The following is a 24,449-nucleotide window of genomic DNA, read 5'->3' as shown; positions in this document are numbered from 1 at the left end:
GATCTCAGAGTCCAGATACACACTTACACCAGGGAGGTGACCTAAGTGTGCACTGCACCCCTCTGGGCCTGCCCCACTGTGTGTGATGGGGGTGGTCAAAGGCACCTGCTAGTCCCAGTGAAACTAGGGGACTTGTGGCAGCCTGGGTCGGCCTGAAGCAGCGTTTGGCCGTAGTAGTCGGGGACAGAGAGTTGTGTCACTTTACCCATAAAGCAGATATTACCACGTGTTTATAGGACGCCAGGCTGGGTGCTTCCTGGATTGGGGAGAGCAGCCAGGCTTCCTGGTGGTTCCCAAGCGCCCTCTGCTGGTGGCTTTGGGGAACTGCACAGCTGGGGAGGGGATGGGGCACAGCTGCCTCTGGTGCCTGTTCCTCTGGGTGGCCTGTCCTGTGGTCTCATGGGGCTAATGACTCCATGAGAAGAAGGCTGGAGTCACATCTTCATAGACAGCTGGGACTTAGCTGAGAACCAATTCATTGTAACTCAAAGACTGGCATCAAATTTATTATTATCTTTTGTTAAATACTTTAGATCTTTTCAGGACACATGGTCTATAAGGGCATGGTAGGTTGTCTTCCCAGTTTTGCGTGTACAGTTATGTGACAGGAGGAGAGGTGACATAATCAGGTGATATGCACGTAGGGAGGGTACTGGGGGGCTGCCCCTGCACCTGCATCGTGAGCCTTGCCCCTCTGAGAATGGCCTCTGGACTTCCACCAGGTAAACCTGGGACTTACATCTCCTAGTCAGGTGACAGCTTAGGAGGAGGGCCGTTGGGGACAGTGAGGATTACAGTCATACGTGCATTCGATATATTTTAAAAGAACAATACACAATGGGCAGTGGGGGAGGTGTTCTGCCGGGCAAGCCCCTGCTCGCTGCACGGCCGCCTGTCCTGCAAGCGTCTCGTGGGGTGGGGGTGGGATGTCAATCTCCATGGTGCTAATTGAAGAAGGGTCTCTCTCCTGCCGGAGGTAGGGGTGACTGGGCAGTGGGTGCTGGAATGGGGAGCGGGGGCCCGGGCAGAGCAGCTCCAGCCTCCAGAGGGTCCTGGTCACTTCCCTGTGAAGGCTTGACCTGCCTGAGCACCGACATCGGGCACACACCAGGGGAAGAACACAGGATTGTCCCCGGGGCCACAAGAAAGTCTGTTGATAGCCTCCCGGCATAGCACAATGCTGCTGGGTCCTCTGGGCCAGCACCAAAGACCTTCCTCAGTGGGTCCCACGGTGTTGGCTTCTCATAAGGCCATTCACAGCTTGGAAGGTGCCTTGGGTGGCAGATGGAGGATCCAGAGGGAAGAACCAGGCATTTCTCAAGCTGGACAGCTCTGGACTATCACCTGGTTCTTCCACTTTTGGGCCAGGCAGGTGGGGCTGGAGCCCTCCTCCAGCAAAAGGTGGCCATGGTGGCCTGTGCTATGTTGGTGTGGCACCTGACTAGGGGTCAGAGACAAGAGTCGTCTAGATTCAGAAAGACCTTCCCTGGGCTCCCCTGGGACTAAAGATTTGAAAAGTAAATTCTTCACAGCAGCGCAAATAGTCTGAAGTTCTAACAAAAAAGTTCTGTTGGGTAGTTCTCAACACCCAGGGGAAGGTACCCTGTGACCCTGACACTTGGTGCTGCAGAGACCCCTGTCCCTGGAAGGGCGAGCTGTTCAGCCAGCTCAGGAGAGGACACCCCACCCCCCAATTCCTCATTTGTTGTTTGAGATGGAAGTACAAAGCTCTGTCTTCAGCCTTGGAGAGGCAAGAAAGCCATTCTCATGGGACTAGGTGCAGGGGACGGTGGGGCGGGACCTGGGAGACCACAGTACAAGTCTGGCTCCACCTCTGTCCCTGTGACTCTCAGACCTACGGAGTCCTTGTCAGAAATTGGGGACCATGCCACCACCCAGCATGGTGGGCAGGGCAATCAGGGCTGGCCCCATGGGTGTTGGGCTACATGGAATCTGAGTCTGAAGGGAAGAAGGCCCCGGGAGATCCAAAGGGTGGCCTAGGGCAGGCGTGGTGATGGAGTTTGGGGAGCCTTGGAGCCTGGGTTTTATTCTTCCTAACCAGGGAGGAGGAAATGCCTCCTGGCCCAAGCTGAAGAAGAGGAGTTCCCAGCCTGGGCCCCCTACCCTTTGCTCGCCATCCAGACATGTCCCTCCACCCGTGCCAAGGGTCAGAGCCCAGGGTCTTGGGGCCTTGCCTGGGGGCCTCCCTCAGTAACAGTCGTCTGCAAAGAAGGGTGCACGGGCAGACGGTGGGCAGTCCCCCACATTGTGTGGACCCACCAGCTCCCCATATTCGCTGTTGTAGAACACCTGGCCTCCCCGCGCCCCGCGGTCCGGCCTCCGCCGCCGCCCTTGGGTGTCAGGGTGCGCCCTGGTCGCGTCCACATTCCGGCCAGGTCCTTTACAGCTGCTGAGACAGGGAAGGTGATGGTCAGTAAGACAAGAAGACAAGAGGGACAGGACCCTAGTAGGGGGTCTGGTTGGAATCACCAGAGACATGACCAGAGCATCAAGCAAGTCCAGAGCCATCAGGAACACAGGCTTGACGCACACAGCAAAGCAGGCTGACGTGAGTGTTGGCAAACACTGGAGCTTTCTCTGTCCCAAGCCTGGGTGTGGGATGATGGAGAATGCCTGTTCCATGCCTCCAGACCTATTTCTCTCCTAGACCTGCCCATCTCTGTGAACGCACCAATGCTGACTCAGTGGTTCAAGCCCCTGGGTGACATCCTTTCCTGAGCCCCTCACATCCAATCCACCCAGACGCCTGTACGTTTTAACTGCAGAATGCATCCATGCCCCTCTCTGCATGCCCTGTCCTGCTCCAGAGTCAGTGGCCACCTCAGATGCTCTACACTAACCTGGCACACCTCTCCTCTCCCAACCCTGCCTCCCTAGGGCCTTGTCTTCAGGGATCCTTCCAGCTGGAGAATGTCCTTCTCCTGACAGACCCTCCAATGGCGTTTTGTCACTCTCAGGATGAACACCAAGCTCCTCTCTCCCTGGCCTGGGAGGCCTTGAAGGTGCCAGCCCCAACCCCTGCGTCCTCACTGATGGTCAGATGACACTCCCCACTAAGCTCTCACTTTCTTTGAGAGTTTGCAAATGTTGCTTCATTGCTTCTGATTTTAATTTTGCTTTGCATGGTGCTAAGCCTGATGGCAGCCTGACTTTTTTTTCCTTCATAAATGACTCTGCCTGGGGCACCTGGGTGGCTCAGTCAGTTGAGTGGCTGACTTCATGATCTCAAGGTTCATGAGTTTGAGCCCCACATCGGGCTCGCTGCTGTCAGCACAGATCCTCTGTCCTCCTCTCTCTGCCCCTCCCGGCTTGCATTCTCCGAAAAATAAATAAATATTAAAAATAAATAAATAAATGACTCAGCCTTTTTGCCTGAATTTCCAGAATGTTTACCTTGAAAGTCTAACAGTTCAACTAAGCTTTGCGTCCAAGCCTACTGTTCTGGGTCAGTTTTCCTAGTCCATCTTTGGAGATGTAGATTTAGTTATTCTTTTCTAAGAGGGTCATCTTGAATTCCTATTTTGTTAAATTTTTTTTTAACGTGTATTTATTTTTGAGACAGAGAGACACAGAGCATGAACGGGGGAGGGTCAGAGAGAGAGGGAGACACAGAATCTGAAACAGGTTCCAGGCTCTGAGCTGTCAGCACAAAGCCCGACGCGGGGCTCGAACTCACGGACCGCGAGATCATGACCTGAGCCGAAGTTGGACGCTTAACTGACTGAGCCACGCAGGCGCCCCTTGAATTCCAAGTTTAAAATACTAGGTCTGTTTTACTGTCAGCATAGGCTTCCTCGGAGACTCCAATTTTACATAGATTGGATCTTTTCTACTCAACTACTACACCACCAACTTTCTTTCTCATCTTTTTTACCTCTTTGTTTTGGTTTTATTTTCTTTTGTCTTTTCATGTCCATCTTCAGCGTCTTTCTCTGCAAGGAAGAATTGATCATATCTACTGATCCTTGGGCACCACCTCTCCAGTCTTCATTTTTGAGGGGATTTCTCTTTTATTTCAATTTCTTTCCTGAAATGTAGTCAACCACCATTTAATACTGTCACACTACCCATTTCCATCTGAGTGAGTTTCTGATTCCTGGTGTGGCTCCTTTGTTTAATTATGTTTTGAATACACTGGAGTATGTATCAGCTTTTCCTTGCTTCTTTTTTTCTTGTTTTGTTTTGAGTATTTACATCTACATTCTAATTGTTTTATTCTTGTAATAATTCTGTATGGATAGTGATTATTTTTTTCTGTTCATGATTATTCATGCTGGGATTTCCTCAGCTAGAAGTATCTGGTTATCCTATGGAATATCCTATGGAATAGGGGAATGCTTGGGATATGGGTGGCTTCTGATGTTGTTTAATTTAAGAGTGCTGCACTAGACCTGTGTCTGTGGTGTCACATTGAATTCCTTCAACTGCATCCTCTGCAAAGGCTCCATTCTTGTCCTGCATTGTATTGTCACCCGGAACCAACCAGTCACTTTGCTGGGAGTCCTGGGCCCCCTTGTGGTTGCTGCCACACAGCCATGCTGACCTACCACAAGCCCAGGGCTTCCATATCTTCCTCTTGCCTACACACTTGGATGAAATGCCACGCTTCAGGGGGTGGATCTGTCATCCTAAGTGGCCCCTCTAAAGGCCGGGTGAGTGACCTGGAAGTGAGGACGCTATGTGGTGTGATTGGTGGTTCACAGGAGACAGGAAAGGACCGGACAGGTAAGCTCCCTCTTTCTCCCTGCAGAGAGCCCTTCAAGGTGCATTCTATCTTTGCACCTGTTTGGAGAATGTTCCATGTACCAAGTGAATGCACCCACCAGGTGACCTGCTGTACCTCTCGGTGGCTGGTCATGCTGTGCTTCCCAGGGAACCCCATGAGAAGAATAGTGCTGTCACTTCTATTGTGAGGTGCAGTTCTGTAATAAATGGTTTCCTTGGGTGTGTATCTGTCTTCTGGATTCTTGCTTCTGGAGGACTCTTATCTTCTGCAACTTTCTTCCTCCTTCACTACGAAACACTCCCTTTCACAAGAAGCTCCTTCCCAAGACGGCTGCTCCTGGTGCTTCAGACTTGCCCTGGAGCCCTGCTCTCCTCCACCAGACCTCTGGCTCCTCCATTATCTCCCCAGTTTGTTTGTCTGGAGGACCTTATCACACTCCTCTCTCACGGGACAGTCCCTATTTACTCTCCCTCCACCAAGACTCAGGTTTGGCTCTGCTGGCCCTAGTGCTGAGTTCCCTACTCACAGGTAAACTTGAGTCTGTTTCTCTTGGTTACATCATAGGTATGGGCTCTGAGTGGCCTTATTTTGGGTGTTGTTTTTACGAAGATATGTGGAGATTAGAATTTAACAATCACCCTATGACTCACCCTCTTACTGAATTATCTTTTTTTGAGATAGAAAATACTGTTTGGTAAAGGGACATTAGCCAAAAACTATTTACAACAATGCAATTAGCATTAATTTTCCGAAACTAGGTTACCAATAGAGATCACCTGATGGAATCAAGAAAAACAAAAAAAGAGGCCAAGATGCATGGTATAGATGCAAGTAGTCATGGCTGGGTGTGTGATCCCACAACCACCAGCATTCAGAGTGCTGCAAACACACCCTTTGCAGGCTGCTGGGAAAATATCTAATAGTTGGTTGAGTTGTAGATGTCATAAATACACCTACCAGAAAGGTGAACAATAGCATCAACTACCCTAACGTCATACAAATAAATACTTGTGGTTTAGTGTAAAATATTCAGTGACAACCTCATTTAGTGATTAAAAAACAGCAGAGACAGAAGCCATGGTTTGTTCTGGAAAATTGTGTCAGATGACCTAAAAAGGGACTCCTGAGACAGACACAGACATCAAAGGTAGAAGTGAGTGGTCTGAAGAAAGTGGAAAAGGGCAATGTCTTACAGTATTGTAGTTCCTGTCATCTATTCATCCATTCATTCATTTGTTCATTCGTTCATTTCAATGTGGGGTTTGAACTTGCGACCCCAAGATCAAAAGTTGCACGCTCCAAAAAATGAACTATTGGGACCTCATTAAAATAAAAAGCTTTTGCACAGCGAAGGAAACAATCAGCAAAATGAAAAGGCAACCAACGGAATGGGAGAAGATATTTGCAACGACATATCAGATAAAGGGTTAGTATCCAAAATCTATAAATAACTTATCAAACTCAACACCCAAAAAACAAATAATCCAGTGAAGAGATGGGCAAAAGACATGAACAGACACTTCTCCAAAGAAGACACATGAAAAAAGGCTCCACATCACTCATCATCAGGGAAATACAAATCAAAACCACAATGAGATACCACCTTATACTTGTCAGAATGGCTAACATTAACAACTTAGGCAACAACAGATGTTGACGAGGATGTGGAGAGACAGGATCTCTTTTGCACTGCTAGTGGGAATGCAAACTGGTGCAGCCACTATGGAAAACAGTATGGAGGTTCCTCAAAAAACTAAAAATAGAACTACCCTATGACCCAGCAATAGCACTGCTAGGTATTTATCCAAAGGGTATGCTGTTTCGAAGGGGCACATGCACCCCAATGTTTCTAGCAGCACTATCAACAACAGCCGAAGTATGGAAAAAGCCAAAATGTTCATCGATGGATGAATGGATAAAGAAGATGTGGTATACATATACAATGGAGTATTACTTGGCAATCAAAAAGAATGAAATCTTGCCATTTGCAACTACATGGATGGAACTGGAGGGTATTATGCTAAGTGAAATTAGTCAGAGAAAGACAAATATCATATGACCTCACTCATATGAGGACTTTAAGATACGAAACTGTTGAACACAGGGGAAGGGAAGCAAAAATAATATAAAAACAAGGAGGGGGACAAAACATAAGAGACTTTTAAATATGGAGAACAACCAGAGGGTTACTGGAGGGGTTGTGGGAGGGGGGATGGGCTGAATGAGTAAGGGGCATTAAGGAATCTACTCCTGAAATCGCTGTTGCACTGTATGCTCACTAACTTGGATGCAAATTAAAAAAAAAAAAGAGTTGCACGCTCCACCAACTGAGCCAGGTAGGCACCCCCAAGTCCTGTCATTTAAACAGCTATGTACAGGGCACCTGGGTGGCTCAGTTGGTTAAGCATCTGACTCTTGGTTTCAGTTCAGGTCATAATCTCTCGATTTCATGAATTGGATCCCTGAGTCAGGCTCTGGGCTGGCATCGTGGAGCCTGCTTGGGATTCTCTCTCTCCCCCCCCCCCCACCCTGTGTCCCTCCCCTAGTTGTGCTGCCTCTGTCTCTCTCAAAATAAATAAATGAACTTAAATAAACCCAGTAATGTACAAGTCAACTAGGAGAATGAATAGGTAGACATGTAACTATTTCATCTATACTCTTAAAAGATTAAACATTCAAGTTTTTTTGGGGGGGTGGGTAGGGTGCTATCACCTTGGACAAAGGGAGGTCATCTATCTGGGTCACTTTCTGTGCAGGCACACAAGGATTTCTCTGTAATGGTATTCTTATCAAAATAGGACAGCAGCCAGCTCCAAGTCACATGATCTGTCTGTCTCCTGCTGCCACTGAGCTTAAATACTGGGGTCCTGGGATGGTGGTGGAGTCCCCTGGCTACGGGTGCGTATGTACAGTGGGCATGGTGGCTCATACTCGATTCAGCAAAAGCATCCGTCATATGGAAGGAAGGTGTAGGGGACCAGCACCAGGTATGCTGAACCAGGATGGTGATGGGGGTGGGGGCTATTTTGGGAGGACTGGTGGCCAAAGGCTTTGAGTTCCAGAGTAGTTTGCTTTGAACACACAAAAAGGCAATAAGCAACCATGAAAGGTTTCAGGTAAGACAGTGATGGGCATACCCAGGCCCAGCTTCCCTTCCTGGCCCTTTGCAGGGAAAGAGGTTCCAGAAGCCCTACCTGAGCCCGCTTTCTTGTCTGTACCTGCTCTCCAGCTGCTCAAACTCCTCAGAGGCTAGCACCATCCCACTGTCCGTTTGGTTATCCTGTGTGCAGAGAACAAGCCGAGGCTGTAGGCCCCCCTGAAGCCCATCTGCAGGCAGCTGCCCCCCCGGCCAGAACAGCGTGGCACAGACCTGCACTGCTGCAGACCTAACACCTGTCCTGTGAAAAGTGAGCAGAAAACAGGTGTCCGCCCCTCACTGGAGCATGCGGGGGAGGGTCATATGTCCCTGCCATGGAGGGAGAAACTGAGGCCCAGAGGGGCCGTGCTTGGCCGGCACTCAGGAGTTGGCAAAGCCGGGATACTGCATGCTGGGGGGTCCTACAGAATGGCCATGCAAGCGCTCAGGGTGCAGGGAGAGCAGGAACACAAGGAGAAACCGGGAGAACATTGAAAGAATCTGGCAGCTCGTAGTGGATAAAAATGGTCTTCACGGAGACACATCCCAGATTTGGCGGGGTTCTGTCACCCTTAGATGGGGCGTGACTTTCGTTTTGAATTGCATGGAGGGGAATAGCACTCTCGTCAGAGCTGGGGCCCCTCCAACATCTTCACCTGGCCCCAGGCGACATGAGCACTCACTGACCAGGCCCATCCGGAGCGAGGCTGGAATGGGAAGGTTCCTGGCTATGTGTCTTGGAAATAGGCTAAGAGGGTGAGTTTGTGCTTTTACAAAGTGGACACGTGGGCTCCGGCTTAGTGGCATGGTGGGTCCACTCTGCTTGACTGAATCCGAGGACACAGCTATGTCCTGTGCCCTCTTCCCAGGCCTCCTTCTCTGGGGACACCATCCCCTTCTCTCTGGCCACATGGCTGGGGGGCCACCAAAGGGAAGCCCTGACTCAGGCTAATCCAATAATAACCATCTGGGAGGAGAAGCTATCTTTCCACTGGGTTTCTATGCTGTGCGGAAGGAGACCCTGTGTGAGTGATGAGGGCACAGTGGGGAGCGGCTGAGGGATGGTGGCATCACAGAGGCACACAGACCCCAACATGCCTGAGGTGCAATAGAGGACTTGACATTTCAAGGGACAGTCGGCACCCTTTCCTCAGCGACTTTCCCCTGCCAGCCTCAGGAGTTCCCGGCACCTTCTCCCAGCAGACAGAGACCAGCCACCCTGATCTGGGGTGCCCGGGCCCACTGGCCCAACTTACCACGGAGGCCTTGTAGGTTGTTGGGGTCATGGGAAATTCTTCGAATGTTTTCATCCTGGAGGAGCCCTGGGTCTGAGTCCCTCTGGCTAGGCACCCAGGAAAGGACACACAGTTGTAGTATCTGTGGGGAGAAAGCAGGGAGTGCTGAAGAAATGTGCCCCAGAAAGCTCTCTCCACCTCTCCATCTGCCCCATGTCTCCCCAGGAGGACCCAGTTCTGGGATGAGAGTATGGGCCCTGGGTGCGGTGCTGGGCTGGGTCTCCCTCGGGTGCCCCCTGCAGCCATCTACCACGCGGCCCCCCTCCCCATGCTGAGCGGTGTCTCCTCTCCTGTGTGTGCAGGAGAAAACCTCCTGAGGCCACTGCTGGGAAGGGCATAGGATGTGAGTGCAGAGCGCCCAGCCCCGGGGGGCAGAGGCGGGTGGTTGGCATGGAGCTGGCGAGAGATGTAGAGAGGTCTTCACCCCAGAACGGGCCTCTCTGTGCAAGGCAAGCAGTCTGGTGCAGCAAGCTGCCACCTGGCCTGTGTGTGTGGGTGTGTGTACACATGTGTGCCCATGTGCATGTCCGTGTGTGCGTGGGGATGACTGGTGGAAGGAGCCTCGTGGGCACCAGCTGGCTGTTCCTGTCTCCCAGGCCTGACCCTGCTCTATGCTGGGGCGCAGGGGGTGGTGGGTTTCAGAGAAACATAAAAAGCCTTCCTGGAGTATAAACAGCCATTGGCAAGAGACATCTGATCCAGAACTCTGGGAACTTAGGCTACCGTCTGAATCCTGAATACAGATTAGTGACAGGCCTACTCTGCTCCCAGGACCCCAAATTTCAGACTAAGGGGAAGTGCCTTTAGGGGCTATGAATGCCAGAAGCAGAGGAGGTTGGAGGGTAGAGAGAAGGACTGAAGGGGTGCAGAGAAAAGCAAAGTGGCAGTCTATATGCCCTTGGAGGGGCCCCAAAGCTAACCAGGCCCTCCAGGGAGCCACAGCCCCCAGTACTGTCCTTTAAAATCACTGTGCTCTTGGGGCGCCTGGGTGGCTCAGTTGGTTAAGCATCCAACTCTTGATTTTGGCTCAGGTCATGATCTCACAGGTCGTGGGATCAAGCCCCGCATTGGGTTCCAGGCTGACGGTGCAGAGCCTGCTTGGGATTCTGTCTCCCTCTCTCCTCTGCCCCTCCTCTTTTCGCTCTTTCTCTCTCAAAATAAACAAGCAAACATTACAAAAAATTATAAAAATAAAATCACTGTGCTCTCTGAGTTGGTCTCTCAAGTCCTTGTAGTTTGCTTTTTCTTGATGACTAACGAGAATAAAATATACCATGTCGTAACTGCTTTCTCCCTGCCCAGGGGATCCCTGGACCTGAGGCAGTGTGGCTGACCTGGCTGCCAGGCTGTGCCGGTGCAGGCTTGGCGGGCTGTCCTCGGTGTCGGCCTCGGCGATGTGCAGGGCCGTGGTGGACGCCTGCAAGAAACTGCCTTCCTCCAAGCTCTGAGAGCTGCAGGGAGCCATGCAGTCCTCCTCCTCCTGGTGGGAATGGCAGAGCCCACCAGGGTCAGACATCACTGTGTCCCCTCAGCCCCCACCTTCGCGCTCAGGACTGCTGGGGCTCCTGACCGGTGAAGTTCTGTGCAGCAAGGTGCTCTGAGGTTTAAGTGAGCCTGCCTAGCGAATTCTCCCAACAGCCTTCCCAGGTACCCCACTTATAAGGAGGAAGACACAGCACGGGCAATCTCAACCCAGGGTCCCCTCCTTTGGGGCACAGTTGGTACTGTGGGCACAGCCCTTGCTCACGCCTCTGGACCCCAGAGCACTAGGGTGGGCTTGAGCTGGCTTTGCTCTCTGCACCCCCAGGCACATTGTGGGAGGGAGACAGAAGTGAAATGTGGGTGCAGGGGGCAGGGCTTGCATACCCCCTGAAGGCCAGTCGAGGGCTCCGCATGGCCAAAGATGGGCTCTGACCATCTGCCCGATGGTCCTGGGGTTGGGGGTCAGAGGTTGCTACAGCAGGACAGGGTGGACAGAGAAGACTTACCTGTTGGCCCCTGCCCTGGAGCAGGTCCCCCAGGATCTCCACCAGCTCCGAGAACGCAGGCCTCTCTTTGGGGTCTCCTGACCAGCAGCTCAGCATGACGCCGCGTCTGTGGGTAAAGCTGGCTGCTGGCCTGTGGCCTGAGTGCACCCACACCATCCACCAGCAGACTTCCCAGCTCCCCTAACCTTGGCCCCTCACACCCTCACTGCCTACCCTGTCTTTTCTGCCTGGGGCGGGTGGGGGAGAGCTGTCCAGGGGCCAGTGGGTGGATCAGGGGTAGAGCAATGAACTCCATCTGCAGGCCTCTACCCCAGCCTCAGGCCTGCGCCACCTCCCCAGTTCTGCTCCTTTTGCATGCAACACCCCCAACCCCACCAACCCCCCAACACCTGCAGAGTCAGTGGGGAAACTCACATGGCGGGAGTGGCCAGCTCTGGGGCTCTCATCCGCGTGCCCTCTTTTAGCCGCTGACAGAACTCCTCATTGATCTGCACCCCAGGGTAGGGGGAGGCCCCTGATGGCAGGAACAGGGTGAGGCAGGGGGTGGGTGGGGAGCAGGCAGCCGGTGCTCAGTCCAGCCCCCTCAGATTGGCTTTGTCCTGGCCCTTTATGGCAGAGGGCTCATCCTGCTGCTTCCAGGCCTGGGGTGGGGGTGGGGGCTGGCCAGCACTCCTGTCCTCCTATTATAGTTCTTCATTAGGTTAAAAAAGAATGATGGATGAAAACACGGTTGCGGGGATCCCCAGGGTCAGGAAGCCACACTGAGCCAATTAAGCCAGGTTTGGCACAGTGACCCCTCTTCAGAGACACCCTCCCCAGGCATCCAATGCAATCCCTTCCTAAATCCTGTGGCTTTGCCTGCATGCAGTACCTCGCCTCTCCTGACCACAGAAAAGATGGCCCTAAAGAGCCTCTTGGCCTCCCTCTGCCCCTGAGGGCAAGCCACACAACAGCAGGGCGATCCTTTTTATTTTTTTATTTTTTTAATGTTTATTTATTTTTGAGAGAGAGAGAGAGAGCGAGAGACTGAGTGCAAGTGGGGGAGGGGCAAAGGAGAGGGAGACACAGAATCCAAAGCAGGCTCCAGGCTCCAAGTTGTCAACACAGAGCCCTTCACGGGGCTTGAACTCACGAACTGAGATCATGACCTTAGCTGAAGTTGGACGCTCAACCCACTGAGCCACCCAGGAGCCCCAGTAGGGCAATCCTTTAAACTTTTTTTTTTCATTTATATTTGAGGGAGAGAGAGAGAGAGAGAGCATGCACGCGCATGTGTGCCTGCATGCGAGCGGGGGAAGGGCAGAGAGAGGACAACAGAAGATCCGAAGCAGGCTCTGAGCTGGTAGCAGAGGCTCGAACTCAAGGATCGTGAGATCATGATCTGAGCCAAAGTCAGATGCTTTACTGACTGAGACATGCAGGCGCCCCAGGAGTGATTCTTTTAAGACAAAACCCAGACTGCTCTCTCCCTTGCTCAAAGCTCTGAATGGCTTCCATGAGACTTAAATTCCAGGTCCTCACCCTGGTCAGCTCGTGCAGGGCATGGACCACCTCTCCTACCTCTTGCTGCATTTCCTGACGCCCCTTCCTCATCCCCTGCCATCATCCGACACTCCGGGATGATGGGCCTGGTTGTCCCCTAGTCCTGGACTGCTGTTTCCCAGGCCTGCCTGCCCTCCTCCAGCCCCTTCATCAGCCAGGCCCTCCTCTCCAGCTCACACACAGCCCCTGTCTGTCCTCCTGTGCTCTCCAGGCCCTTGGATTTTTAGTAATAGTATTCATGGTAGTTGCTCTTTAGTTCTTTTACTTCTCCATTTGTTCACTGCCCAGCTCCACCCTAGTGTGTGTGGGGGGGGGTTCATCTTGGTCCCAGGGGGCCCACCCAGGGACCCACGTGGAACTCTCCTAAGTAGGTACAATCCTTGAGTCAGCACCCAGTCTCCTCCAGGACACACCCCGGCCCTTGAAGGCAGGAGCGGCATCCCCAGTGACAGGTGAGGAAGGGGCTCATCCAGGGAGGGGACGATCTGGGGGGACCTGTGAGGCCTCTCCTCTGGGACCTGCGGTAACCCCAGGGACTGCCTAGTAAACACAGGCTCTGTGCTCGCAGAGACCAGAGCACACCACCCTCCACCCGCGAGAGCTGGTGCCAGGGTGGCCCACACTGGAGGCAGAGGGGAGAGGTGGAGGGCTCTTAAGCCACTCGCCATAGAGTGACTGCTTGCTCCAGGTGCACACATCTGAGCCGCCCAGCCCCCTGCTTCACAAGGGCTAGGGTGATGTGACCTGGAGCCTACCATCCTGCCTCTCCCCTCCCCCACACCCTGCCGTGCACTTACCCAGGGAGAAGATCTCCCAGAGCAGCACCCCAAAGGACCACACGTCACTCTGCGTGGTGTACACTTTGTCAAAGATGCTCTCAGGGGCCATCCACTTCAGAGGCAGCCGGGCCTGGGGGAGGCGGGAGGAAGCTTGTCCTCATGGAGGGAGGGAAGAGAGGAAGAAAGCCAAACACTTGGGCAGCCCCTCTCTCACCCCCAGTCTCCCCAGAATTCTGGAGCCACACCCCAAGGAAGGCCTTTGGCCCTTCCCACCCCTTCTGTGTTCAGAAGACTCTCACACCCTATAGGTGCCTAGTGTCTTCCTTGAAGTCTTCTGCCCTGCTGCTGTTCTCCCAGGTCTGTCTGGGCCCCTTTCTGCCCCTGAGCACTCTTAGGGGGGCACTTGGAACTCCTCCTCCTCTGGACCCCAGACCCAGCCTCTAGCGGAACCGGGACCCTGCACCCCCTCACCATCCCCACCTCATCTCCTCATCTGCTCACTGGGTAGCCACTGGATGCCTGGCATCACCCCTGACCACTCTTCTTGTAGCTCCTGATGTGCCTTCCCCATCATCTGTCTCTCTAACCTCTTGTGGCCTCTACCTGGGAGCCCTGAGGGCCACAGCTCCTTCTGACTGACCTCTGCCTTCACCTCAGCACCTCTGCTCCCCTTTCCTCACGGCCTGCAGAGGGGGCTTCTGGAAGGCACACTGGACTCTCCCCTCCAGCCCCCTCTACTCACCCGTGAGTGAGAATGAAGGGCAAAAGCTTTCTGCATGGTGGCTATGCTATCAGGGTGGCCCATCACAGCCTAGACCCATCTCGCCCACTGGTCCCTCTCCAAGCATCTTCCTTTCTCCTCCGGGGGACAAACCCCTAAATTAGTGCCTGCCTGGCTGCCTCTGAGTGCCACCAATGAGACACACACTGCACCCAGCACACACAAACTTTTCTGTGACCACCCTGCACCATTCAGGGTCCACCTCTGCAGGGCAAGCATGTGGAGTCAGTCAGTGTCCACCTACTGGACAAGGACATGGGGCCAAACACAAGCTCTAGTTGCAACACCACGGTCCCTGCTCTTCAGCTCCTGTCTCTACTCCCCTGCCCCATGTGCCCTGGTGGGGCCTCTAAGGTCCCTATAGGTTCTCAGGCCTGCCATGTAGATGGCTGTGAGTTCCCCACCTGGCTCCTGGATAGGAGCTCCATGCCCCCATTGCCTGCCCTCCCTCTGTGGCCTGCACTCACGCTGCCCTTGCGCACGTAGTCAGGGTCTTTGTAGATGTCGCGGGCCAGGCCGAAGTCACAGATCTTCACCACATCACTTTCTGACAGCAAGATGTTCCGAGCAGCCAGGTCTCTGTGAATACACTAGGGGCACGAGGAGGTGTGAGGGGGGGTGGTCAGCACAGGTCCCCGGGGCCCACCCATGCCCGAGTCCTGCTCTTTCTTTTTTTTTAATCTTTCAAATTTTATTTATTTATCTTGAGAGAGAGAGAAGGGAGAGAGAGAGAGGGACGGGGCAGAAAGAGAGGAGAGAGCAAGAATCCCAAGCAGCCTCCTTGCCAGTGCAGAGCCTGATGTGGGGCTCGAACCCACAAACCATGAGATCATGACCTGAGCTGAAGTCAGATGTTTAACCAGCTGAACCATTCAGGTACCCCTTGGGGATAGATTTCTTGCTCCCCTGAGACTCTCCAGGGGCTCATGGAACTTTGGGGGCAGCAGAAGAGGCTGTGGAGTGGGACAGATTCCACATCCAGTTCCGCTGCTGATAGCTAGAGATCTTGGGAAATCACTCTCACACTCTGGTGTCAGTTTCCTCCTCTGCAAAGTGGGAGAAACATCCCCTGACCATAGCATCACTGTGGGGTGAGCTAGGACAGTGTGTGTCTTGGTGTGCTGGTAGGTCTGCACCTTTCTCCCTTCTGAGGGGCCTGCTGGGACAGTCACCTTGCGTGAAGCGAGGAACTCCATCCCTCGGGCCACCTGGAAGCTGTAGCAGACAAGGTCTTCCATGGTCAGCGGGCTCAGCCACAGGTCCCGGGCTGCACAATGGAGTGAGGCGGGCTCATGAGGGGCCCCTTCCACAACTCCTATCTTCCACCGCTCCCCAAAGGGAGCATTTGTTCACCAACCCTGGCTGTATCCCTCCTGGCTGGGCCCCTGAAGCCCCTGGCACTAGCTCACTGGCGTGTGGGCCCCTTCTCCTGCCCCTCAGCATCCACTATCTCTGTGGCACCCACTATCTACTCCCAGAGCGGTGAATGTTGTTGCATCACAGGCCTTTGCACCTGCTACTTCTTCCTGTTTGTTCCCACTCTTGTCTGGAAGGCAAATGTCTGTACATCCAATGATGCACGAATCAAATGTCAAGCCTCTGGAAACTGCCCCTGTGGTGTCTTCCCTTCCAAAGGAAAAGCCCATTACACACTCTCCCATGTAAGCCCCTTCAGGAGGGCCCAAGTGAGGCCAGCTTATCTCACAGTCCCCTGATCATGGGTATCATCATGCCAGTCAGACTTCTCTGGGCAAGGGGAAGCCAGGCTCTTACGTTCTTGGACCGGAGGGGCCCGTCCTGCCCCGCCCTTGCCGATCAGGAGCCTGGAGAGGAGGGCCCTGTCGCTGCTTCCTGGCCTCCGGTCAGCCTTGGCGCCTTCCACCATGGCTCGGAAGCGCCTTCGCTGCTCAGGGGACTTCTCCTAGGTATGAACAAAGTGGGTCTCGGGGGGGCTCCGCCACCCGCGGCAGTGGCGCTCCCCCACCCTCTAGCCCACCTTGGCATCCTTCGGGTACCCGGCAGAGCTCGGGCCACTGGTAGGGCGCCCACTTACAGCATAGGGGTTGAAGGCCTCCCGCTTGGCACGCAAGAAGTTGGAGAGATTGCCGTACTTGCAGAACTCCACGATAACCATGAGGGGGCCTAGAGCAGGGCGAGAGCGCGGCGCTCGGGGACCGACGGCAAGGTGGAGGGCGGGCACCACAGCAATGCCTCACTCTTCAGTCCTCCTGCCCCGCCCCGGACCGGCCCCGCCCATACCAAGCCCAGCAGGCCCCTCCTCTCAGGGGAAGGGGAGGGGTGGGGCACGAGCTCCTCACCATTTGGCTTGGTGCACGCCCCCAGGAGGTTGACCACGTTGAGGTGGTTGCCAATGTGGATTAGGATCTTGAGCTCCGACATCAAGGCTCGGTGCTCGCTAGCTGTGGCGCCCTCTGGAGGGGATATGGGGGCTTCGTGGGGTGTCCGGCCTGCCGCCTCCCTCCCCGGACCCGGCCCCTAGTCCGTGCGCGTCCCTCTTCCCCACCACCGGCTTAGCTAAAGTGCAGCTAGAGCTCTCGCGCGTGAGGGCGTAGAGTCCCCAGCTCGTCCTGCTCGCCTCTTTGAGGCTGGAGTTTCGGGTGGGATTGGGAAGCATGACTCGGATCCAAGCCTCAGGCCTCCATGAAGAACCCTGGGTCAGGCTCTGGCTCTGAACCTCAGTTTCCCCTTCTGCACCACAGCTCTGCCAGCCCACCCAGAGCTGCTGCCCCTCACCGTTCCCACCACCTCCTGACCCGCAGACTCCACACCTTTCAGCATTTTCACTGCCACAGTGTCACAGCTGCTGCCCTTGTTGATTCCAAAAGCCGAGGCTTCCACCACCTTCCCGAAGGCCCCATGGCCGAGAACTCTCCCTGTGGGGGCAGGGAGCCGGCTCCAGGTGAGCTGTATGAGGGCGAGGGTGAAGAGGGATGGGCAGCAGGGGCAACCCTTGTGAGGGGCCAGGAAGGAAGGAAGGCCCAGGAGGGGGAGGAGAGGGCGCCTCTCTGCCAAACAGGAAGAGCACTGAGACCAGGAGCGGGAAGAGAGGGAGAGGAGAAGCTGACAGGAAGGCCCTGCATCCTCTCCCAGCAGGTGCGATGGGCCCACCCAGCTCAGAGCTGCAGGAAGTGACCCCGGGGGGCCTGAGAACTGAGAGCCCTGGCCAAAGTTCTTGGGATGCACGCCCAGATGGTCAGGTTGGGCCAGGTGGGGGCCAGGCATGACTTTCTGGCCTGAGAATGGAGGGATTTCAGCACTTCAGAGGCTGAAGCCCATCTGTGCAGGCAGGATAGCGTGGGTGGGGCAGGCTGGGCGATCGCCTCACCGAGGTGCAGCCGCTCCCGGGGGAACTCCCATTGGCTGGCATCATAGGACAGGTATTCACACTGCTCCTCCAGAGGCACCTCCCCAGGGTCCATGATGATGGACAGGTAGCCTGTCTTGATGTCTGCATGGGCTGGCTGGGGTGGGGGTGGGGACGACTCACTGATTTGGCCACACCACGGTCTTGGGTAAAACTTTCCCCAGGACAGACGGGATCTCCTTTGGGACTCTCAGGCAAGGAGGGGACAGACTGACAACCTCTGGTGGTGTAAGAGCCCAGCATGGAGGGGTCTGAGAGGCTTCCTAGGAGGTGAGGCTTCCAGGTGAGCCAGGACGGATGAGGATTTTATTTCTTATCTTACACGCGGTGCATGGTGTAGAGAGACCCCACAAGGAGCGGTGGAGAGGCTCAGTTGGGGGAGAAACGCTCACCCTCCTCATGTTACAGAAGATGAGGAGGAGGAGGACCCAGAAGAAGACAGCGATGACCCCGGTGCCGACAAGGATCACGATCTCCATGCTGCCTTTATCTTCGGAGCCTGAGTGGGCAGAAAGGGGCTACTCTGTGTGTGTGTTTTGGGAGGGGGATGCACCCTGCGAGAAGCGCCCTGACTGGCGGGCACAACTTGAGGGAGGTGACTATGAGAAGGCGTCAAGTGCGGGTGGCAGGTGGGCGGGAGGGTGCAATGGGGAGGTTGGACCTTCCACGGCCACGCTGGCGGAGGAATTGACGCAGCCCTTGGCGTTGCACACGCTGCACAGATAGCGTCCCGCGTCTTCCTCACGCACGCGCTGTATGCTCAGTTTCTGGTTGGAGTCTGCCAGGTAGATTCCTGTATGGGGTGGGGTGGAGGTTCGAGTTCATTTTGGGTCTGGGCCCTTGACCTGGATAGCCTCTCTCTGCACCCTGCCCTTCGCCTGGATCCACCGCTTACCGGACTCTTCCTCCAGTAGCCTCTCGTCTTTGTACCACAAGATGCTGGGCACGTGTGCCCCTGCCACAGGGCACCGCATCTCCAGAGAGTCGCTCACATTCACCAGGAGATCGGTCAAGTTCTGTGTGAGCCGCGGGGCTTCCAGGGCTGAGGGTGGGGGTCGAGAGCGAGCTAAGTGACGCTGCAGAAAGCCTCAGGGCATTCCGGGAAAGGGTCTCGCAGGGCTGGGAGCAGAGAGTGGGGACGGATTGTGCGAAGCTCAAGGAAGGATCGGGTTTGAGCGCAGAGTGGGAGGGCTGTGGACCTCCACAGCAGGGGGGTGGGGTGGGGAGGAGGAACCTCAGTGGCGGCTCAGGCGCGTTCTGGGAGGGGAGAAAGGCTCTTGGGGAAACACCGCCAGCCCTCTCCTGCAGCCTTGCCCGCCTCACCCTGCACTGACAGGTACTTCTTGTGGCAGTGCTTGTCGTGGCTGCGACGGTCTTGCACCTCGCATACGTAGTCGCCTTCGTGCTCTGGAGCCACGCGGGGGATGGTCAGGCTGAGTGTGGCGTGGCGCGCCCCTGGCTCCGCCTCTTCCAGGCTGGCTGCCAGCGGCGTAGCGAAGAGGTGCACGTTCTTGCAGTCGAGCAGCAGTGGGTTCCCGTGCGCATCGTGCAGCGTGGACAGGTTGAGGCGGTACCAACGCAGATTCTCGTAGGTGTAGTTGTCCGCCCGGCAGCTCAGGCGCACGTCTTGGCCCTCTAGGGGTTCTTCGGATGGCTCGGATACTATGCTGAAGCCGTCAGGGATGTCTGGGGAGGGAGGAGGAACCTCTGTGACACTGCACCCAGAGTTGGCGCACCTACCTGCCTGTCCCGGTGCTCGCTCTCCCTTTCCCAGCTCTCTTTGGACTCAGCTCTCGACAAAGAGGGTGCATCACGTGTATTTGGGCCGGGTGCACCACCAGGGAGAGCCCCCTTCATGCCCCTTCTCCCTAACACTGACCAGTGGGACTGGCTCCCTGAAGTCAGCCCCACCATTTCCTGCCTGTCATCATTCTAGCTCTCTATTGGATAAACCCCAGCCCCACTGCTGTCCCTACTGCTCCTGGGAGCCCGGACCATCAGTGGGGTCCTTGTCTGCACGCTTGGTGCCGTCCTGTCCCATCCTCCCTCGCTGCTGATCACACTCCACCACTATCCCCTCCTTGAAACAATCTCATTGTTTCATTAGCTTGTGGCGATGCCTCACTCCTGATTTCCTTTTGTCCCTTGGTCACACTCCTTGTCAGGCTCCTGTGGGCTCCTCTCCCCCCTCCCTCCCGCAGGGTGTCCTCTCTGGCCCCATCTCTCTTCGAGGTGCCCTTATCTACATGCCTGGGCACAGTGACTGTCTTTTAATAGGCTTCTGAGCATAACTGGGGCACTAAAACATCTGAAAATCTGAGGAAACTACACATCTTTTTCCCCCAGGAAACATGTACATGTGAGTCAGCTGCAGTGTGGGAAGGGGGTGGGAGGAGCACCAGTGGGGAGGTGCCACCAGGGTTGGGGGCAAAGGGTGCCACTCCATCCCAGTGGACCGGCACCCCAGTTCATATGCTGATGACCTCCAAATCTATCCCTCCCACCCAGACCCAGGGGCCCACTGGGCCCCTGATGTCTCTCCCGGGTGCCTGACATCATCAGAAACTCAATGGGCCCAACTTGGGCTCCTTATCCTCTTCCAGGCCTTCTCTCCTTCCTCCTGTGCCCGCTGGTTCCTGACTCCACCCAGGCCTGTGCAAGTCACTCACTGGTCACGTAGAAGTAGATGAGCCGCTCGTCCTGGCCCACTTTGTTGAAGACCATGCACTTGTACATGGCAGACACGTTGGCATCCTGGATCACCAGCTTGCTCACCGTCTAAGCAGAACACAAGCATTTCCTGCCCAAGTTCATCCCACCCTGACCTTCCTCCCTTTCTGCAAGGAGGCAGCTGTGCCCAGCACAGTAGTGGGGATCACTGAGGCCTGGAGCTGGAGGGGACCAAGCTCAGAGACAGGACCAGGTGGGGAGCAGAAGGTGAAGCCTTTGCACAGCAGAAGTGGCTCTCTGGAAAAGTCAAGGACGAAGCTATGAACAGCATCAGCTGTGGCTGAGGTCAGAGGGCAGCATTAGGCAGGGCTACAGAGACCTCTGGGTGTAGATAGGCTGAGGCTGTGGCCATGTTGAGGAGGAGGGGACAGACCCAGTCTAGCACTGGGGCGGTCCAAGCCAGGGCTAGGATTCATGGTGTGGAGCAAGGCCAGCAGCTGGTCACTGTGTGGGACCCTTGCGATGTGTCACATTCACCCCAGGGCTGCTCACAGCACCTCTCTCTGGGCCCTGGATGGTGGCAAGGGGAGGGAATGGGTCCCAGGTCTGGAATAGGACTGGCCTGAAGGACTCTGGCCTGGGGAATAGGAAGCTTGGAGGCTGGGGGAGGAGAGGGCCATAGGCCCTGCCTACCATCCAAACACCACCACCCCCCATTCCAAGCTGGGCACTTCCTGGCCAGGCCTGGAACAGGAAGAGGCTCTGGAGGTGTGTAGGAAAACAGGAAGTGACCGTAGGAAGTGGGTGCCTTTGTTCAGTCCCTTCCCCCGCCTGGCCTCTTCTAGGCATTGCCCCCAGGCTGGGCCAGAGGCTCAGTTGCCTTCGGTGGAGACCTAGCTGACTCCAGGCCTAACCCTCCTAGCCTTGGAGCCTGTGGGTGGCTGGGGCCCAGGGCCTGGAAGGGCTGCCTTGAATCTAAGCTTCTCTGTCTAGGAAGAAGCTGGAAGTCCCCCCCCCCACCCCGATCCACGTGCAGGAAGGGGAGCTGAAGCCCAGAGACACTGCAGAAAGACCACCAACTGTCAGAGCTCGGCAGGCCTAGGGGAAATGGAGGAGGCCAGGAGAGGGCTCCTCTCTGCCTGCCTTCTCCTCCCCTATCAGTGGCATGGCTGACGCATACCTTATTCTTCCCCTCTACAAATTCGGTCCAGGTGTCCAGACTTTCAATGGGGTTCACCGCATCCTGTGTGGTCACCTCTCTCCAGTCACGGCACTGTGGCATGTGGTCTCTCTGCTGCCGCCGGCTTCTGGGAGCAAGAGGGGGCCAGGTCAGGTCAGGATATGGGCAGGGAAGGCCCCACAGAGGGTGGGGGTCGAGACTTTGTCATACTCAGGGTCATCTGCTCACACGTGTGGGGATTGGGGCTTTGTTTCTGGAACACTATCTTCCACTCTTTATGCTTATGGTCCCGTAACAACCTATCCTGTGAAGGCTGCCAGACACAGCCTTCCCCAAAGGCCGAGGCCTGCTGCCTGCGGAGCAGCACATACCTGTGGCCTCATGGCCCCCTCTATCCTGCTGTGCCCACCACCCCCTACTCAAGATGTGTCCCTTCCTGCATCCCATTCCTAGATCTCCCAGGGGCAGCAGAGTCAACACTTTTGTTCTAAGAAGCCCCTTCCTCCTTCCAGAGCTGTGGCCCCTCCCTGGGCTGGGTGTGACCCCAGCACCTTTAGTCCCTTGTTGGGATATGGGTCTGGGGTCCCAAGGGAGGCTCTTGTCTACCCCCAGCAGAGCAGAGTGGGACCCTAGGGTTCTGTCAGTTGGCCTAGAGCAAAAAGGTAGAAGCATCAGAGGGAAGCAAATTTGGAAGGGCCTCGTGGTCTAGAAGAATCTCTTATGAGCCTTGGATGCAGCCGGCCACCCCTACCGAGCCTCCACCATTGATGGTCCTGTCGCTATAGTGATGGTCCTGTCACTTCCTTGGGTTCCCAGCCTCCATCCTTCCCCAGCCTGTGCCCTTCCACCCTGCCCACAAGGATCTCTTGCTCAATGGCAAATGTGACCTGTGAGCCCCCCCACTCCGTGCCCTTCACTGCTCCCTAGTGCCTTCCAGACCGCTGGCTACCTTGGCACCCTCTTCTCCCATCCCCTGCTTGTCCAATTTGTCCCTGCTCTCAGCAAACTCCTTGGTCTGTCTGTCCTCCTGGTACCCAGCTCCCGTGTAGGGGCGCATGGCTCCTCAGTCGGGCGGGCAGGCTCTGCTGCTTACAGCCGTGACCTTGGGAAAGTCAGGGCCCTTCTCTGATCCTCAGTTTCTTCCTCTATAAGGGGTCATCATGAACACTGCTCAGAAAAAGTTAACTGGGCATGATTGGTGTGCCCCAGTGCTCAATACAAGTCTCATAAAACTAGCTCACATCTGCCCACTTGGTGCCCAGTTCCCTTTGTCCTCCTGGATGATGCAGTTATGTGTCTTGGGGGCTTTCATTTCAAGGCGGTGGGTGGCAGCTGCACCATCCCATGTGCAGCCCAGCCTGATGGATACTAAGGAGGCTCTGAGCCTTGCTCAGGTGAGGTAAGGTCAGGGAATGGCGGTAGGGTTCGAGTTTAGAGCAGGACTCTGGGGAGGAGTGCGGGCCGTGAGTGGGGGACCCAGCCGAGGTTGAGGATGGGGCTGGGAAGCAGGGAAGGACAGGCTGGAGCCACACTCACAGGCTGCGCTGGGTGAAGGTCTTGCAGGGGGTCCATGGCCTCCAGTGCCACTGGACGCTGAGAGGAGGGGGCACCCCATAGGCAGTGCAGGTGAGGGCCGGGCGGCTGTGGCGGGAGTAGGTGCTGGGGGAGGAGGCCTCCTTCTCGTGGATGTGGGGGGGCACTGGGGACACAAGCAGACAGCTGGTCAGCAGGCCCCTGCCGTGCCCACCATTCTCTACTCAAGATGTGCCCCTTCCTGTAGAGTCCACCCAGGGACAGCAGAGTCCCCTGTCTTGTTCTAGGAAGCCCACCCTGCACCGTCCCTTCTCCCGTCCCGCCCCTGTACCGTTCACCACCAGCTCCAGGCTGATGTTGCACCGCAGGCCGGCCGCAGAGTTCCACAGGGTGAGGGTGTAGATGCCTGCACTGGCCTCCGTCACCTCCTTGAGCACCAGGGCATGCGGACTATGGCGCCCGGACACTGACTTTCTGTCCTTGTACCTGGCCCGAGAAGGGAGTTCAGGGGCTCACGTGGACCAACGCCTGCCCTGTCCTAGCATCCCTTACCTGCCACAGCCAGGCCCCTACAGGATAACTGCAGTAGACTGTCAGGGGAGGCAGGAAGAGGCTGGTGCCAGAGTCCTGACGGGCCAGGCTGGAGTGAGAGACCCCTCCTGGACCAGACCAGGAGGCTGCTGGGAAGGGCGGCAGGGCTTCAGGCTGGGGCAGCTGCTGACTCTGCATGGAGAGCAGGTGACCTGGAGGCTATGGGGATGGTCTCCAGGCCACACTGTCTCTCACAGACTTCAATGGTATGTACTGGGAACGACCGGAAGTGCAGTCCTCCAGTAGCACAGACCAGACCCTTACGCATGGGGGCTCTGCCTCACTCTGACCCCAGCTCTGCCCTTCCTGGAGCTTTTCAGATGCTGGGTCTTCTTGCTGCCCCCACACTCCCACCTGGGGCCTTTGTATTTGCTGTCCTTCTCCTTGCTTGGATGCTCGGTCCCCTAGACACCTGTATGGCTCCCTCTCTCCTACATTCAAATACTTATTAGACAAAACTTTGCCTACTGTCCTATGAACCAGCTCCTGCCCTCTGCCCTGCTTCTCCCTGCCTGCTTCTCCTCACACTGTCCCCTTTACTGCTATGTCCCTACACTTAGAGAAATACACATCGGTGTTCAGTGTATATGCAAATAGATGTGGTTCCTCCCCAGGCCTGACCTGGGAGTGCTGCTGGCAGCTGCCTCTGCAACCCACACTCTACCTGGAAATGGTCCTCCCTCACGCAGGTGGCTTCCCCTGGTATTCAGCCAGAGTGGTGCGGGAGAGGCACACCCTTGGTCAGAGACCAACAGTGAGGGGGGATGTAGGGGAGGAGCATGAGTCATCCAGGGTCACACAGCAGGACAGGGCAGGGCAGAC

General features: G+C 55.7%; 1 protein-coding gene across 6 annotated transcripts in view; it reads right to left on the bottom strand.

Annotated features, from left to right (window-relative positions):
• Positions 1-485: 485 nt before the first annotated feature.
• Positions 486-24,449, bottom strand: part of FLT4 (fms related receptor tyrosine kinase 4) — a 43,425-nt gene continuing 19,461 nt past the window's right edge. Inside the window, exons 9-31 of one of the 6 annotated variants that reach the window (XM_053219265.1) lie at positions 23,368-23,522; positions 23,040-23,202; positions 21,504-21,630; positions 20,323-20,431; positions 18,977-19,339; positions 18,549-18,695; positions 18,315-18,446; positions 18,046-18,152; positions 17,615-17,750; positions 17,058-17,162; positions 16,587-16,700; positions 16,322-16,410; positions 16,042-16,189; positions 15,441-15,535; positions 14,736-14,858; positions 13,506-13,617; positions 11,581-11,680; positions 11,167-11,272; positions 10,513-10,658; positions 9,140-9,260; positions 7,942-8,027; positions 3,896-3,953; positions 2,287-2,410 (exon numbers count right to left, since the gene is read on the bottom strand). In XM_053219265.1, coding sequence (XP_053075240.1) covers positions 3,941-3,953; positions 7,942-8,027; positions 9,140-9,260; positions 10,513-10,658; positions 11,167-11,272; positions 11,581-11,680; positions 13,506-13,617; positions 14,736-14,858; positions 15,441-15,535; positions 16,042-16,189; positions 16,322-16,410; positions 16,587-16,700; positions 17,058-17,162; positions 17,615-17,750; positions 18,046-18,152; positions 18,315-18,446; positions 18,549-18,695; positions 18,977-19,339; positions 20,323-20,431; positions 21,504-21,630; positions 23,040-23,202; positions 23,368-23,522 — 2,797 coding nt within the window. In that variant the 3' untranslated portion in view covers positions 2,287-2,410; positions 3,896-3,940. Of the gene's footprint in view, positions 2,411-3,895; positions 3,954-7,941; positions 8,028-9,139; positions 9,261-10,512; positions 10,659-11,166; positions 11,273-11,580; positions 11,681-13,505; positions 13,618-14,735; positions 14,859-15,440; positions 15,536-16,041; positions 16,190-16,321; positions 16,411-16,586; positions 16,701-17,057; positions 17,163-17,614; positions 17,751-18,045; positions 18,153-18,314; positions 18,447-18,548; positions 18,696-18,976; positions 19,340-20,322; positions 20,432-21,503; positions 21,631-23,039; positions 23,203-23,367; positions 23,523-24,449 lie in introns of all 6 variants that reach the window. The other 5 variants (XM_027076957.2, XM_027076958.2, XM_053219247.1 and 2 more) reach the window with 5 other exon arrangements.

The sequence above is a fragment of the Acinonyx jubatus genome, chromosome A1 (assembly GCF_027475565.1).
Source record: "Acinonyx jubatus isolate Ajub_Pintada_27869175 chromosome A1, VMU_Ajub_asm_v1.0, whole genome shotgun sequence".
Taxonomy (NCBI): Eukaryota; Metazoa; Chordata; class Mammalia; order Carnivora; family Felidae; genus Acinonyx; species Acinonyx jubatus.
Note: the sequence above shows the minus strand (reverse complement) of the source record. Positions and strands in the feature narration are given on the sequence as shown.